Genomic DNA, 19,174 nt, shown 5'->3' with positions numbered 1-19,174 from the left:
AGTATGGTGACAGCTGTTTATCGCGAAGCAAGATCTACGAATGGATAGTGTGTTTCAAAGAGAAAAGAACTTCTTTATGTGACGAGAAAAGATCGGGCAGGCCATCAACGTCAATGACTGAGGATAATTTGGAAATCGTTGAGGGTATGGTGATCGAAAACAGACGAATCACAGTCGACTAAATCGCCGATACTTTACAAAGGAAGCACTCACGGGAAGAAGATACGCAACCGATGCAAAAGTCATTGATAAGTTGCAAGATTGGTTACAGGTGCAACCGAAAAACATTTTTTCCGACGGAATCAAAAAATCTGTGAAACGCTGGGAAAAGTGCGTTGAAGTGCAGGGAGATTAAGTAGAAAAATAACGTATGTTTCAGTTTTATATCTTTAGAATAAATGTACCTTTTCTCAGAAGTCCCTTTAGTTTTTGACTTCCCCTCTTGTATTAAAAATACTTATTTTAAATTAATCGGACGTCATAATGTTAGATGCTAATTATTTTAACATGCAAACGAATTCATTAGTTAACCTACGCTGAATTTTTTTGCATTTTTAAATGTTAGTTTCATACAGGAGTAAACTAACAAGAAAAGTGTTGCCAATGTTGAAGAGAATTCCATCAAGCAATTGCTAGGTATAACTAACCTAATCTGATTTTTGTTACTGATGAATGTGACAGAATTTTCTCTGGTTTCGAAATATAATCCAAAGATATAAAAAATAAAGTTATTGTCCTAATTAACTCATTATTTTCAATTTGGATGATTCCTGAAATTTATCAACGGTACGAGGGTCACCCGAAAAGTAGTGCTTGTTCACCTACTTCTATCCACACAAAGAAGCAAATCATGCCAATACAAGCGCAATTTGTAACTTGTTCTCTGGAACCCTGAGCTTCATTGCATTTGAAGCATTTGTGCTTATTTACAATCTCTCTGAGTATAACGTGAAATCGGTTATATGATTTATCATTCCAAGAAATGTGTGGCTATAATGACTCGTCAACATGATCAATGAATCAAGAGTATGGCGATGCTATCGAAAGTTTACTGCAGTTGAAGACGAGATTCATGAGTAGGAACGAATCGGACAGCCTACTTAACATTACCGAAGACATACTGAGCCATGTCGAATTCATAAGAGTGAATCGGTTCCCACATTCAACAAAACTCATACAAACTTTTGAGAACGGAAAACTCTATTTTTTAAGTAGACCTACGGTTGACGTTTATGATAAAGGAATCCAAAAGCTTGTCGCAAGCTCTGATGCGTGACGAAAACGAGACTGAATATGTTATAAAGCAACTAACATATGTAAGAAAGAGTTTGGCTCTGACTTCGTTGTTGCGTTCTCATTTGAAAGTTTCCGGGTGAACCTCGTAACAATAATTATACGGAATCAGGGATCAGTTAGTTTTCTATTCACACATTTAAGTTTCAATACTTTGAAAAAAAGCTCTGAAAATGTACTTTCTGCTTATGTTAAATCGTCATTTCAGACACAAGAGAATGCTCATATCCTAATTACTAATCCTCATTACTGTACACTGTTTGTTCAAGCAACTTGAAGATAATGAGGGATGGGTTACGGAAAAAAGAATAGGTGATTAAAAAAAAATAATAATTGCAAATTCACTTTTTTGCCTCTCATAGAAGTGGTATTTCTACGAGAGAACACAATACTATGGCTTAAAAAAAAAAAACGTATAGTGCGACGGTTATTTTGCGAAACACGTATAGAACGTCATTTCTTACAATACAATTTTTATGGGCAATTCGTCAATGAATTAGCAGTAATAGTGAGAATTGAATTCTGCAAAATTGCGAAACGAAGAACCTTTCAAGAACCACATTCGGTTGTCATCAAGGTTAGTTTATTAGCGATTATTGTATACGTTGAAATATAGCAACTCATTTTTCAACAATAATTTCTTTCTTTTAAAATCTGGTTCCTAGTTTCCTACCAGTATAAGAGTTTTCATTTTAAAACTTCCAAATCTTACCCGTTGCACAGCTAATTCTTACTTCATACCACTATCTACGAGCACGTGTGTTGGCGTTTTCTTTTTTTTTTTTTTTTTTCGTAATCAGAATTGTTACAGTGAAATTGCTAAAGTGTTACCATAATACGGTGGGATGTTTTGCGATTCAAATATACTACCTAGATCATCTTAATTGGTCAACTTAAATGGAAGTGACGTAGAAACTCTACGAGGAATGCTCTCACATGAAAATTATTAACGGCGATAACCTGGATCGGTACTACCCTGCTTAAATCTATTGCCTATGGATGACGATAATGTCTTTCTACAGCACTTGCTGTATTCAATGCCTCAAATAAAATCTCACTTTAAGCAGGGGTGCCCATGATGCACCCCCTGCAATTCACCTTATATGCCCTCCCCCAACCAAACAAATATAGCAATATCTGCTTTCAAGCTGACCTCTAAACACCCAATATTTCCTCCCCCCAATAATAGGTCGGCCTTGGTGTGGTTTTTGTATGAACTGCCCACATTTTGTCTAATCTTTTTGTTTTCAGCATGTTCAACTAATTTTCTTCTGCTACCCCCTCCCTAAATAATGATGCATCTTGAACCATGATCATCCCTCTCCCTCCCTAAACATTGTGGGCACTCCTGCTTCATGACTGTGTAACACTATGACAAACCAAATAACAGGATTTGAGTGAAACGTGTTCAACTACGTAGCAACCAACAGCACTCAATATAAATGCAACACACACTATTTCTACCATCACAATACTGCTGACCAATTTAAAACAATAATCATATATACTACATATAAAAGTACATTTCATTAGATATCTTTAGACATATCCAAAATATTGATTTATTTATACGTTTCTTAAGAGGAGGTTTACGTGGACAATTTTTATATTTAAAAAAAAGAAAAGAAAATACTTTTAAAAATAACGGAATAATGAAGGACAATATCAAATTTGGACTTCACATTTGATTAATGCTTACACATTATTGTGAGACGAAGTGGTCAATCCCTGAGACATTCTACGTGTAACTGTCATGCGAGTTCTGTGACGCAGTATTTGACGAATGTGATGAACCATATTTCTCAAAGACAAACCCACTTCGTTCTGTGCCATTCCCAGGGGTATTTACTAAGCATATCACATGGGTATTAAAACCCACACAAACTTTGTCTTTTGTTTATTTATCACTTTGGAAAAGTTTAGAGCAGTGCAAAGAGTATTACTGCAAAAAGGCAGTCAATGGCTGTGGCTTCAGGTTCTGTTCAGAAAGTTGCTTGTCTAAGGCTCGTTATTTAGTAGCCAAGGATATTAACTTTTTAATGAAACTGGAAAAGCTTTTAGAAGGTTTTAAGTTACTACAAATGACGTTTTGCTTTTGGAATTAGACCTAATGGATCAACAAAGTTTGACTGAAATCTGATTTCAGAAGGAGTTTTACTACATTGTAATGCTCAATTACAATAATAATAATAATAATTAACAGTAAATATACGGGAAGCTCCTCTTAAGAATTATACAACACAGTGCAACTTTTCTACGTTGACTCCTAGTTCCACAGAAAATGTTCAACTTTATATACAGGGTGGCCCAAAAGTAAGTATACACCCCTGCATTGATCAAGTATAACATTCTAGTTTATGAGTTTATTTGCTTCGTCTCTTCCGAGCTTAAGATGTTAAGTAAAAACACATTAAGAACAAATAATAAAGAAACTAAGCCTATCTGAAGGACAAGAATAAGAAATTATATAAAATGCAATGAGCTGATCAGTACGATACTGTATACCTACTTTTGGGCCACCCTATATATATATATAATTTTGGTCGATTTGTATCATAGATTTCTAAAATAAACACAATATAGAAACAGAGTTATGAACCCCGAAAAATTCTGAATACACAGAATGAAAATAATAATAAGAATAATTTTGATAACATAAATTACCAGAAAACATCAGTTGCAACACATTCTCTTTTTATTATGTTACCAATTTTCCAAATCTGTCTTGTCTTCACCTTACAGGTCCCAACATCTATGTCAAAATCGTGCAAACACACACAAACACACATATACAGATACAAAGAGTCCAGCAAGTCAATGGAAATACTTCATATATCAGTGACAACTATTAAATACTGTGAAATAATAATAAAAATACAAGAAATACACTATTTACATTGATGATTCACAAAACGATAACGAAAAATTCAATAAGTACCACTTTCTTTTTCTAACATTTCATATCCTTCTCCCTACTGAATTAAAATCTTAAGCAGAAATTTGTTCAATGGGCAGTGGAGGAGGGGGGACAAAAACAGCTGGTTTTGATTCGATGTTTTTTTTTTTTTATATTTTCCACACAAAAAGCCAGCCTTAAAAAAAACTGTCTTTTTTCAATTTCATGATTTTTCTATCTAAATAGCTTCCTTATATTATACTCTCTAGTTAAAATTATACTCTGTAGTTAAAAATAAGATTATGTTTCGCTCTGGAATTCACCATCATGGTTTTTATGAAATGAATTGAAGTAAACATAAAGTACGTGGTTATTTGAGAGCCATTTTAAAGGCTATTTAACTTTATTTTAACTTCTGAGTCATCAACATAAAGTTAAAACTAGACTGTAAAATTTCAAGAATGTGCCTCGAAACCACCCGAATGTACAGAACTACCCAAAACGAAGCTCTAGATGAGATGTGCAGCCTTTAAGCGTATTATATGAATGGTATTTCTCTCATGTTTGATTTTGTTTCAAAAACAGGGTGTAGATATTTTGAAGTAAAATTCTACATACAATTTTGGTAGTTATTTGTGTATTTTTTTAGTACTTTTCTAAAGAGAGGTTAAAAAAATTCTTATTTTATATATATATATATATATATATATATATATATACATTGGTTAATCTTTTGGGATTCATAATGTAAAAATGTTAAGAATTAAAATTGTTTAAAATATCTTTTCGAAATTCATGGTTTATTTTCGAGGCTTTATATTATTATCTGCCTCAGCCACTAATTAAACGAGTTTGTGTTGTAAAGAAGAGAAACAAAGTTTTATCAATTTAAAGCAGAATTTTGAAAAAAAGCCCAAACTTTCCCAAGCAAAAACGCGAAGCAGAAAAAAAAAACAGTATTTTTTTTCTTTCAAAAAAGCCGTTTTTGTTTTCGAGTCCTTGCATCTCTACAGTACAGTGAATTTTCTTAATTGCTTATCTTCCAAGAAATAACTCGTTTTCGTTCTCAGCTGCGTTCGGTGCCCCACAATAATAAACTAACTAATCGCCACGGGTCTATATTTCTCTCTTTAATACTGTTCGATAGTGTGTGGACTGGATTGTGTGATCGTACGTGACAGAAATGAAGTCAAACATTTAAAAATTCCCATGGACAATGCCGTGTTGGTGCTGGGGGGTCGAGCGGGGCTACGGCACCGGGCGCCGAAGTAAGGGGCGCAAAATTTGGAAGGAAAAAAGAAAAATACTTGGAATATTTTCGATCAAAATCAAGGAAAAGCAAAGTTTATTTTTGAAAAATTTTCTTACGCTTCGCGCCTACCATGGTGGCGCTTCGAGTGATTTATCGACCTCACTTATGTGTACGGAGACGCCGTCGTATACTCTCGCTCCGGACGCTGATTTTCCACAGTGCGGCACTGATTACGGAAGAGGAATATATATATATATATATATATATATATATATATATATATATATATATATATATATATATATATAGTTACGGTGTTCAGGAATTGCAACAGATTCTATACATTGTGCATCAGGAAGAGTAATGACTTATGAATTACAAAATTTTGATACAATTTTATTTTTTCTATACTTTTGGTGACACTTATGTGTATATATGTAAGGCTTCCGAATAGGCAAATAGTCCCACATTTTATCACCAGTGGGCAGGCATGTGGTACAAATTCCATATCTCACATGGTCTACGAGGTGAAGAACATTCAATTCGAATGAATCAAATCAACATGGGTGAAAAGAAATGTTTTGTAAATTTCTCAATAAACTGAACGTACCTAAAAGATAATGTATCAATGTATATATATATATATATATATATATATATATATATATATATATATATAGTTTAAGCCACAGAAAATGTTCTTAACTCTATTGTACCTTGAATTTGTAGTACTAGCATGAAATGAAATCTTTAAGTTTCACGGTTATGCCGGCGAGGCTAAAGCAGACTGTGATGATGAGAAATGAATGGAAATAGTGGAATGAAGAGTGAGAGGAAACGCCAAAACCCCCCAAAAAAATCCACGCACACGGTGCTTGTCCACAACAAAGCTCACTTGGCGCAAGCTGGAATCGAATCAAGAACCCCATGCACCAGAGGTGTACGCTATACCACTGAGTCATCGCGGCCCCTTGGTAGCAGTTGCGAACACAATTTAATAAACAGCGTTTCCAAGTTGTTGTGGACCGAAGTACATGATGTCATAAATAGTTGTTTATTTCTCAATAACAAATTTTGAAATCACTAGCAATTACTAGTTTGTACTCCATTTTGATAAGAACAACGAGGCGTTTACAATTTTTCTTTATTAATCTTAACAGCAGTACTACTATCACACTCTGCCAAAATCACCTATCTTTTCCTACTACGGAAGAGAAGGCCATTGAAAGATTTCTTACAATTGTGAAGTTAAAAGAAACCTGAACGTCATGTGAATCACCAATGATATTTACAAGTAAATAATACTACCATCTGCCATAGCATGTTAAAACTGAGCTACGAACATCAATGAAACGTTAAATGTAAAAACAACATTAAACTAATAATAATAATAATAAACCGTTGTGAATGTTAACAGCTTAAGGAACAGTCATATAAATAAATTCGAAAGGTAGTCACATCTGTATCCTGTACACTGTTAGGGATCTGTTCCGAAAATTACATTAAACGTCGAATTTTCGATGGCTACCATTAGCAATGTCAAGATAATGCCAATATATATATATATTTTTTTTCGAGGTAGGATGGATTAATTTCTGCCCATCCTTCATTTCCTTTGCTTTCCTTAGCTGAATTACCATCGCTTGTAGTTTTTTTGATTGTGGTTTCTTTTACACAGTTTCTAGCCTAGCTTCACTTAAGAGCCTGACATACTAAAAATAATACAAAATTTACCATTTTTCTTGTGCTTGTTTATTCGTAAGTGAAAAGAGATAATGAAATGCAACTTACCACAATCATAGATAATGTTTTTCTACAAGAGAAAATATAAATCTTAAGAATTTTCAGTGTTCCTATCTATAGAAATTACAGTGTTGCCAGAATAACAATTCTCAAAATCTAAGTTAAGGCAACGACTAGAGGAATGAACTCAACTGCATTGCATTACGTTAGCATGTTGTTTTGGTATCCTGTGAACTACTTTTGAAAATAACATTATTATTATTTCATTTTAATAAATAGATGTTAAAACTATTTTGTTTATTACAAACTAAATACAACTATTATTTAAAAAGTAGTTAATAGGATTCCAAGACAACGTAATGCGTAATCAAATGCAGTTGAGTTCGTTCCTCTAGTCGCTAACTTAACTTAGATTTAGCGGAATTGTTATTCTGGCAATACTGTTATTTCTATGAATGGCAACACTGAAAATTCTTCAGGTTCATATTTTCTGTTGTAGAATAACATTATCTATGATTGTGTTAAGTTGTATTTCATTACCTCCTTCCACTTATGAATAAACAAGCAAAAGAAAAATGGTAAATTTTGTATTAATTTCAGTAAGGCAGGTTTTTAAAGTAGACAGGCAATTCCTGCAAAACAAACTAGAATCGTAAATTGGAAGATAAGCTAAATGTGCAGAAATACAGCCAAAGAAAGCAAGGTGATTACTGAGAAATTAATTCGCACATTTCCCAGCTGCGAAACCCTTTTCTCTTACCTATATCTTTGAAAAGTAGACACAAAAATTCATTACGTTTGTTCATGTCTTAACACGAAACTATTTAAATACTGGTACTGAACAACTGCTTCTCGAAGAGCATTTCTTTTCCTTCAATCTGTTTTATTACTTCCTTTTTATTAAGTTAAACTGCCAAAATCAACAACATACAAACATCAGAGAACCCACCACAGACAAATAATTATAATAATGTTACAGAAATATACAAAATTTGCATTCAGAAATATTAGATCTTAATATTACTTTATTTTGCTATATTAAATCTTACATCTGCCAATGCAGTCTTTTATATACTGTTTGTAGATACTTTTCACAGAAAAGATATGTGAATGTAAAAAATCACATATTTAGGCATGGCATAAAAAAAAAAAAAAAAAAACAACACACACGATATCATACACTCTCTTCACGTATATATATACACACACATTTATATATAATATTTGAAAACATAACATCAAATACATTAGAAACGAAAACATAACAATTAAAGAATTAAAGTGCGAGTCAAAGGTGTATATATATATATATATATATATATATATATATATATATATATCAAAGATAAAATAACACAGCAGTTCGTATACATTGGCCATATACGTTTGAACAATGAACCAAATTATTCAACTGTCCATTACGAACAAAATAATCCGTTAAAAGATGTTTCTTATAAAACGAAATGAATCTTATTTTTCATTAATTTACCCGAGACCTTATTATTTTCAACATTTCAATTTGGAATAAGCTTGAAGAAATACATATTTCAGTAAAAGATACGGACGAAGTGGAACTTGGCTGCTTCTTCGTAGGAGATCAGAAGAAAACAAGAATAAGTCAAGAGTGTGTACTTTCACTTCTCCTGTGGCCTGTCTATATGGAAGAGGCTACTACAGAATTCTTCGATAAAAACTGAAAAGGCGTAAAAGTAAATGGGCAGGTTTTCAGCACAATAAGGTTTACTGATGACACAGCACTGATAGCAGAGAACGAAAAGAATTTGTAGGAAGCACTTTTAAACCTGAATGACCAACTGGAAAAAGCATGCAAAATGAAGATAAATAAGAAAACAAAAGTGATAAAGTGCACAAGAGGAGGACAGGAAAGGGCAAACGTACGACCAGATAAAGAGAAAATCTAAGACGTTAAGACGTTCCCCTATTTAGGAAGTCTAATATCCTCGGACGGAAGAAGTGAAAAAGATTTAAGTTCAAGAATAGCGCAAGCTAAACAAACATTCAATACAAAAAGAGGGCTGCTAACATCAACAAATGTGTCGTTGGACGTTCGAAAACGATTTATTAAGACTCTGGTGTTGAGCATGGCGCTTTACAGATCAGAGACGACATGGACATTGAGAAAAGCTGAAATATTCAAGCTGGAAGCATTTGAAATGTGGTGTTGGCGCAGAATGCTGCACATATCATGGACCGAAACGAAAAGGAATGAAGACGTACTAAAGGAAGCTAATGAAGGACGACAGATGATGAAGATAATAGGAAAAAGAAGAAATAGCATGCTTGACCATCTTATTTGTCAGAAGGAAAACTAGGAAAAGGAAGACTAAGGATAGAATATCTAGACGAGGTTACGAAGAAGAGACTTTATCAAAGTATGAAACAGCTCTCCTAAGGGAGAGAAAAAGTTTTAAAATGATGCCAACCACCCTATGGTTGAGGAGAGAAAGAAGTAGGTACAGTTGCAAACTCGTTTCATTTGACATCTGGTACATATTTATTATTATTATGTATTTCTTATTTGTACCTTTAGATTGAAATCACTGTTAATACATATAATACTGAATTTTAGTTGCATTATACAGTCTATGGAGGCAGATGAAAACATTTGACAAATTATATTTGGAAACTTAACAAAAAATTGGCTACTTACCAATGAATCCTACCTTGAAAAATTTAAAGACTTTTCAAGGGAGGATTCATTGGTAAGTAGACAATTTCTTTTGTTAATTTTGAATATCCCCCCCATGCCCATGTAATTATAATTAAATTTGGAAACATTTGCTAAATTATATTGTTTACAGCAGTTTTTGTACCATAATTTTGAAAACAAACAAAAAAAATGATCCTATTAAGGCACGTAAAATTTTAGTGCAAAGTTTTGAAGATACACCCAAAATTCATAAAAGTCTTTTATACTGATCTCCATATCTATTGCTTTTATTACTCTACCATGAATTTCCACTCTGAAAAATCTTATTATTATACTCCCATGTTTTTAGTAATCGCCAAGAGGGTGAAATAGTAAAACCCGCTTCTCAGTAACTAGAAAGTACCATCTTAATTGTGATTCTTTATGTCATTTCAAGATACTGTATTTCATCAACATCTGCTATATGAAAAGTTGTAAAAAAGGGACTGAATGCTTTACGTAACTTAAAACATAAAACTTTTGACAATTAAAAGCTAACTACAGAAAACCAAAAATGTGAAATCTCTTCACAATAAACTACAAACTATAATTAAAATGTACTTTTTACTAATTACTCCATGACTGCTGCTGTTATTTTATTCTTCGATAACATCCTACAAAGACTCGTAGATGCATTAAAAAGAGTAATACTTTATTTTTATACTTTTTTAAAAAAAAGTAAAGATGTAACACGTAGCGAACAGAATAAACAACATAACAACAAGCAAATTATTAACAATTCAATCGTCTCCCAATTAAAAACCAAACCAAACCAAACTAAATCAAGTGCCAGTACCTGGAATGATGCGAGAAATTACTCTAAGAGATCTCACTACGAACGTTTCAGATTGTAATGTATGTTACGTCATGTCACATATTAAATGTCTTCGTCCTTGCTTACCTGAGATCAACACCATCGATAGCGTTCCGCTTTTCCAATTGAATAATTGCAGGAACATCACTACCATGTCTGTTGTTTAGTTCAATTGGTCATTTTTCTTTTTCTGTCTCTCATTACAAAAATTACGGCAGAGACCTTTGTACTTCAAATAAAGTATCTCTCTACGATGGTGCTGGATATTTCTTTTTTTTCAATACTATCAAAAGAGTCCTATCATAGCTTGCATAAACAGAAGAGTAAAGGTATGAAGGCACCTATTGCAACAAACACAGGGAGCATCATGGAGCTGTCTTCTACAGCGTACGGATCGGGTGTACGAGGACCACTCGGCCTCCGGGCCTTCGGTAAACGCTTCTCGTCCTCTTCCTCTTGGTATTCCTCCTCCGCTGCTGCTGGCACTGCCGGTAATTTCGGAACATCTGAAAAAAACAACAACATCAAACTTTCTCACTTCCACTTCTTGAACAATGCTGCAACTATTTACGAAAACAGAACTCTATTTGTTATTAAAAAAATAATAATAATAATAATAAAATAAAAAAAAAATAGAAAACTCTGTATTGAAGAAAATTACCCCCAAGAGTAAAATTACATTCTGTAAATATTTTCATGAAAACAGACATACCATATTGTAGGTTTATTAATAGAATATTTATTTATGAAATATGACGTAAATCCACTCGAACAGTTTCTCAAAGCCTGCAAAGAATTCACCCAGAGTAAATGATCCCTTCTGCCTTTTCCACTTTTTTTTTCCTCCGTGAAAAATTACTTAGGCCGCATTATAGGGTTATTAATAAAACAATGATTGATGAACATTCTCAAAACAAAATTGTTAGAACATTCTAGAACTATTCAGTAACTTAACGCGCAACATATTCTCTATTAGCCGTGTCCGAATCACCCAAAATGCACCGTTCATGCCACGTTTTACCGTTCCGTCAGCGGAAAACTTATGAAAACCTATCACAATATTACCAGTGGTGATTCTATTCAATGAGAAAAAGCAGAAAGGCTATTACTCACCGCAAAAAATATGTAGCTGAATTTTCTTCTACATGCAACAGGTAGCGCTTTCGGAAGATGTAACTTCCTTCTTCAGCCTGTGGTAGACTCCAAAAAGGATTTAAAAAAAAAAAAAAAAAAAAAAAAAAAAAAAAAAAAAAAAAAAAATGAAGGAAGGGTAAAAAATGGTTAAAAGGTTAGGATATGTAAAAAAAACAAATCTTCTGTCAAATAGTAAAAGAGCTCTCCTACAAAAATTTTTCCAAATATTTAATTTCTGAAGCCATGAATGTGATGATTTGAAATTGATATATTTTGCACCATCAGAAGGTTTGCAGTACCGAAGTAACAAATTTTTTGTTATGTCTTTTAATGGTAATGTCAAGAAAGTTAAGAGCACAATCTTCTTCAAGTTCCTTCGTAAATTTTATTATAGGGTGAATTTGATTAAACTCGCCGAACAGTTTAATTCTTGAGGGTCCTTGTACAAAATCAAAGTATCATCAGTATATCGAAAATATCTAATACAAGGAAATTTAGGAAGGATATTTGTTTCAAACATGTCCAGTACCAAATTAGAAAGTATTGGAGAAAGGGTATTACCCATAGCCAATCTCGTCCTGTCGAAAAATAGTGTCTTCAAATTGGAAGAAATTGTTCCTTAGACAAAAGGCTATTAGTCGAGAGATTAATTGGATTTCGTATGGATTCACTTTGAGTTTACGTAAAGCCATTTCCACTGCCTGTAGAGCCAGGTCTACTGATATTGATGGATACATTTCCACAACATCAAAAGATGCCAAATGGATGGAATTTGCAGCAACAAAGGAATTCAAGAATGTTTTCAACTCCAAATTGTCTTTAACCGTGTATCTAACTGGAATATTATATGATACGAGTTTATCATACAGCCATTTTGAAAGTAAATATGTAGGATGATGAAAACCATCTACTATTAGTCTGGAGGAAAAACCCTACTTTTGGACCAAACCAAAAATTTCAGTATGTCTAATGTTTTTCAGCGGTTTTTAGCTCATTTGAGGGTGCTGAATCTGAATCTGCTGGGTGTACAAATGTACACCTTGAGCATTTTTAGTAATTCAAGATGGCGATCAATATGGCGGCTGTAAAAGTGACAGAAATATTTTTGAATATTTTATCAAGATGGGTATCAAATTATATGATTTTTGGGTTGCAGATTCCAATAATAAAGTAAAAAATGTTATAAAATTGATACAAATCGAGATATTCAATATGGCGCCCAATATGACGGCTGCAAAAGAAGTTTATGTTGTCATTTCTGAAACCTATTTTTGAAAAAAAAAAAAAAAATTACTGACATGAGTAATAATAAATCGTAAAACCTTAATTTTGTGCTCACAGATGGCAGCATTTTCATAGAATTTAGGAAAAATATCTCAGAAACAAAATAAGAGATACTTCCAAGTGAAATACTAGAACGATTTATGAAAGGCAAACATGTTCTGCGTCACAAACCAGGTATCTGGAATGCTATATGATCAGACATGTTCATTGAGAATACTTTATGCGTTATGGCCATGGACCAGATCGGACTTACACTAAATCCATCAGTAGTGAAGCGATGTGCTTGCAGCCTTCACACCTGCAGTCGTTTAGTAAATGACATTTATGTCATGAGAGATGCTGGACGAGATATGGAAATAACTTAAGCCTAAGGAAGGAATGCCATCTCGAGTAAAAGGAGATGCTGCAGACCGAATTAAGTTAAAGGAAAAGCTGTCTCATTGTATAGATCCTCTGAAGACCGATGATCACCCAAAAACTATTGTGAATATTGTGACAGGGAAAATTTGTTCCCAGAAAGTGAATGTTGATAATGCTGTTGAGATAGGTAAGAAGGCGTTGTGTTCTTACGAAGAAAAACTACCAACTGGTTTTCACGATCCAATCACAACAACGTTTCGTAGTGTTTCCTGCGACGACGTCAAAAGAACAGCTAGTATTGGTGTCATTGACACAGAACTCTTGTATACGTGCAATGTGTCTCACATCTACAAGAGATATTGATGCTAAAGGAGTGATTTCATATGAGCTTGCCGCTGTCCCCACATCTTTGTTTGATGAATGTGGAACTCCCAGGTTCTGCAAAAGTAAGTCAAAACTGAAACAAATATTACAGGTAGAGAAGTCTATGAGATCGTACAAGCACGAAGATGCTATCATACTTGATGGTTGTGCTGTTTTCTGAGTGATGAACTGGCCATCTAACGGAGCTGTTCTTGGCTTCATAAAGTTGTATTGGTCATATGGGCTTGAAAAATTGAACAAATGCAACATGTACCTGATATTTAACAAATACAAGGAGTACAGCACCAAAGGAGGAATGAGAAGCGTCAGAATAGGATCAACATGTAGCAGGTATCATAAATTGTCTTTAAACACGTTCTTGCCCTCCCAACAAGTTGTGCTGAATGTTACAAAGAATAAGGTACAACTAGTACAGCTGATCTGCAAGTACATAATGAAGAATGGTTGCCATCAGATTCCACCAAAAGCCTATTCATCACTGGACCAGAAGATGTTACAACAGAAATAACTGCTGATTGTATCAAGAAACGTCCAGATATGAAAAACACTCACAAAGAGGCTGATGCCATAATTATCACACAAGTAGTGATGGCAGCCAATCAGCTGGACAGAAATTGTACAATAAATGTAATTAGTGATGACACGGATGTTTTTCTCCTCCTGATGCATCACTACCACACACAAAAACTTACTTGTAACATTTTTATGGAGGCAACTCAAAGTCATAGAGGAGTTATTGACATTGGATTATCTGTGTCCAAACACCGTGATATTGTTTCAAACTTACTAGCACTTCATTCTCTTTCTGGCTGCGATATAGTTCCTACTATTTATGGCATTAGACATACTGAAATTTTTAGTTTCGATGGATTTCCTCCAGACTACTACTGGTCTCAATAGAACATTAGGTTTATGTATTTTTGGAAGCCCATATATGATTGGTAAGGCTGGGTCATGGATTTTCAATTTTGTTTTGATTTCATCTAGTAAAACGAGGCTTTTTGGCACATTCGTATATTTTATCCATGTATTGTTGTTTTGATATTATTACGTATTTATTACCTTTATCGGCTCTGATACAAAAGAGTTGATGTTTATGTATATGTAAGCTTCCTGTGTGTTTTAATGTTTGACAGAAGATTTGCTTTTTACATATCCTAACCTTTTAACCATTTTTTAACCTTCCTTCATATTTTCTCATCCTTTTTGAAGTCTTTCACAGGCTGAAGAAGGAAGTTGCATCTTCCGAAAGCGCTACCTACTACATGTAGAAGAAAATTCTGCTACGCATTTTTTGCGGTGAGTAATAGCCTTTCTACTTTTTCTCATTTAACGTAAAGAAACTGAAAATTACTTAATTCTGAATCATTTTGTTTTATTGCACATTGCGAAAAACTCATGCCTCTATTTATTGGTTTTTAACATATCCCAAGTAAGAAAGTCAAGTATGTGAATTGATTCAATATTTTAAGGATAATGACAGAAAAGGAATTTATATAATACCGTTGGACAATTTGCACTGTTTGGACCATTTCCGAGTGCCGTACCTTGTGACAGTAGGCTTAAGTCATATGGAGCGGAGTCATCCCTCTAAACTCACTGGGCTGCAAAAAAGAGTACTTTAACCTGTTATTCTTCCGATGTTCCAATATTGGTATAATTTCAGGGGTTGCGTAAAAACTGTTTGAGCTAGGTACATTGTACCCCGATTGGTTGGGAAATTTACTTAATTAGTTCAGAAGGGGTGAAATGAAGGCGACATTTGACCAGTTGCTGCAGTTGGGTTTTCACCTCAAGCTGATAATGCAATTATAAATGTAAATCTTATATGCGCCATGAATAAAAACAAGGTAAGTAAAATTTTATTATTTAGATCATTTTTACTGCCAACTGCTCTAGAATCTTCAATTAAAAGTTCCTAGATGTCATATTCAGAAATTGCAATAAAATAAGTAATTCCAATTTATACAGTGCATTCTAATTATTCTACAATATTATTGACATTTAACGGGGAAAAAAAAGTTGTCCAAGAAGGTGAACAAAATCCTGTATTTCAGTATAAAAGTTCAAGCTTAGTTTCGGAGAAAATTAAGACAAGCTTTCAGTTTTAACGTCCCACGTTTATGCTCGTTAGGCAAAGGGAGACGGATGATTAAATCAAGTGAATGATAATGGAAGAATTGGTGGAATGAGAAAGTGGGAGGAAACGAGAGTAACCCACAGGCACGATGTTGTCCCTACAAACTTACTTGGCCGGGGGATCGAACCAGAGACCCTACGCACTACAGGTAGGCGCTTTACCACTGAGCTACTGTCAATAAAATCTACTTGTTATCAAATTTCTTATGTTAAACACCGTATTTACGCGATTCTAAGACGCACTTTTTTGTCGATTTTTTTTTTTTTTTTTTTTTTTGCCTCCAAAATCAAGGTGCGTATTAGATTTGAATCAAAATTTAGGCCAGATCAGATCAACTTCTGCCAAAAATTGATCATCCCGTTAGTCACGATTCTGTAAAGAATGTGTATTTCGTGTGTATTCGGCCATCAAAAGTGTAAAAAAAAGGGAAAGACAATGATGCCGATGAGGAAACAGATGATGAGCAGTAACGTGTCAATGTTGCTTTTCAGAGCGTGAGTGGAAAACAGAAGAAAAGAAACAAGTTTAAATAATTCCTGAATAATTATTTCTTTGTTTGTTTGTTTGTGTGTATGTGTGTGTACATACTGGTATAATATGAAAATATGATACTGATAATGGATTGCTATAAACCTGACGCAAGTAAGTGTTGCACTGTAATTACATTAGGAAAAAAAAAAAAAAAAAGCACCAACAGATGCACATGAATATACCGTAAATTCCAACAGTAAGTTCAATGTTGCTTTATTTTCCAATAACATTATTTGTTTTCCCATGTTTATTATTATTATTTTACATTCTTTAAGATCAATGCAGTGAGGGTTTTTTTCATTTTGACAATGGGTGCGTCTTATATTTGACGGCGTCTTAAATTCGCGCAAATACGGTAAGTGAAAAAAAAAAAAGATTAAAATAATTATCGCTTAATGTACAGGGTGGCCCAAAAATAGGTATACACCCCTGCATTGATCAAGTATAATATTCTAGTTTATGGATTTATTTGCTTCAACTGTTCCGGGCTTAAGTTATAAGTAAAAGGATGTTACAAACAAGTAATAAAGAAACTATGTCTACCTGTTTGATAACAAAAAAGAAATCATACAAAATACCGTACGTGAGCTGATCACTACGGGACTGTATACCTACTTTTGAGCCACCCTGTATAATACAATGGAAATTTGCCTTTGTAAAGGCACTGTTGAGGAATTTCTACGTTCGATATTTTACTCTGGATTATGGATTTCAAAATACCTGTCACAAAGGGGCTGCTAAGGAGTATGTATCGGTCACCGACCTTAATCAAAATAACAACAATATTTCAGGCCAGACCGGTGAAATACTGGGCAGTTGGAAACCTTACACCAAACTCAACAGGAAAAACACTCGCAGTTTCCGAGAAAATTGATGAAAACGGAACTTTTGGCGCTAAAAAGTAGATCATTCGTTGCCAATAATCATTGTTCCTACTGCTATAACTAATTTATGTACTGTATATGTAGAAAACTGTTAAATATCAGATTGTCTCTCTTCGTAGCAGTGGCACAAATACTTCTAACAGTTACTAACATTCTACTTTGACATCTTGCAAGATACGGCTATTTTAATTCGATTTTCACCACTGTTGGTGCATTTTTTATTTATTTTATTTTCCAAAACTCGAAACTATGGATAAACATTTTTCAGACTATTAACATCGAATTTATAAAGTTTAAGTTACATTGTGTAAAAGTAGGAAATTATCCACTTTACATTGCATTTTTCCTCAATTATTTTTAATTCTTGAATTTTAAGTAGAAATAGGATTTTATTTTTCAGCACTGATTTACGAGATAAGGTAATAATAAAGTGGGCTACTAAATGTAAGTAGGACGGCGTTCGCTCCCCTTTTTCAATCACCAGACCATTGTAGAACCTAAAATTTTCTGACCAATCCTTATGGGTGCTGCATTAAGGACTGCAGTATAAAAAGTCAAAATTATAAGCACAAATTTTCAACGTAGAATAAAAATATACCAGTTTAATTTAACTAAATATACTACATGTACTTACCGTCCACCTTTCCTTTCATAACATATCGCATTAATCTTGGGGTTGTCTCTGTAGCCCTGAAAACAAAGAATATTAATATTAATGAATAATGGAATTTAAGATAAACAAGCTACGTTAGTATGCATCCAAGGAACAAATTTACTCACTCTCTGCCTTCGCTGCGTTTACTTTGTATATTTTCGAAGGCCTCCTCTACGTTTATCTTCAGCCAATTAAGAAATAGAATAATGAACTGAGATCAAGAATTTACATGTTATATTCAGAATAGTTTTCTAACAAAACATTAGAGTTGCTACTTTTGACTTCACTTTTGAAATGAAATGAAATTTTTGAGTTTTATGTCCCACGGTTATGCCGGTAGGCTAAAGGAGACGGTGATGAGTAATGAATGAAATAGTGGAATGAAGAAAGTGGGAGGAAAGAGAGAGTGGAGTTTTCATAAGTAACTTTCCACTCTTTACATACTTGTTAATATAATTGTCAAGAGTCATTTCAGGACAAAAAAACAGTCGCACAAGTGAAACCATTATACAGAATTACATATGGACAATTTCAAAATACTGCAGAGTACAGAAGAACTAATTTAGTCCAATTTGTTCACTACGACTTTTATATATTAGTCCAAATTAAAGAAATACGGCTTAATTTGCATATCAGTACGGAAAGTGAATAAAGATACGAATTATTTGATTCCACTATGGCTCTGACCCATTTATACATAAATAGATACCAAAGATACTTGATTTCGATAAATGCCTCTCGTGGGGTTTTGCATTTTATGAAAACTTACACTTTTACGAACAATTTTCGGGTTTTCTTTTTTGTTTGTTTTAAACCAGCCAACCCTGGGTCTAATGGACCTACATTTCTCTTAGCTATGAAGTTTCTTTGTAGAAAGGAACAATGAATTAGAAAAATAGCCACATCGCTACATTTGATTAATGAGCAACTAAGTACACTTAGTACTAAACTTTATATAATTCCAGTAATTCTGTAAATTTTATTTCTTCTAATAAAATAATTGTTTTAGAAAGCACAACATTGAAACTTATACCTAATACCTCTTAAAAATAGACAATCGAAATTACACGTAATATTTATCACGACTTGCTGTG

General features: G+C 33.6%; 1 protein-coding gene across 1 annotated transcript in view; it reads right to left on the bottom strand.

Moving 5' to 3' along the window:
* Nucleotides 1-10,974: 10,974 nt before the first annotated feature.
* Nucleotides 10,975-19,174, bottom strand: part of LOC145694391 (malectin-A) — a 13,691-nt gene continuing 5,491 nt past the window's right edge. The window contains 3 exon segments of the mRNA XM_081770567.1: nt 10,975-11,214; nt 18,060-18,085; nt 18,087-18,115. Of these exon segments, the coding sequence (XP_081626693.1) occupies nt 11,009-11,214; nt 18,060-18,085; nt 18,087-18,115 (261 nt within the window). The 3' untranslated portion in view covers nt 10,975-11,008.

Source organism: Thermobia domestica, chromosome 9 (assembly GCF_964235325.1).
Source record: "Thermobia domestica chromosome 9, izTheDome1.hap1.1, whole genome shotgun sequence".
Taxonomy (NCBI): domain Eukaryota; kingdom Metazoa; phylum Arthropoda; class Insecta; order Zygentoma; family Lepismatidae; genus Thermobia; species Thermobia domestica.
The sequence above is the reverse complement of the archived record's forward strand: the minus strand, read 5'-3'. Positions and strand labels throughout refer to the sequence as shown.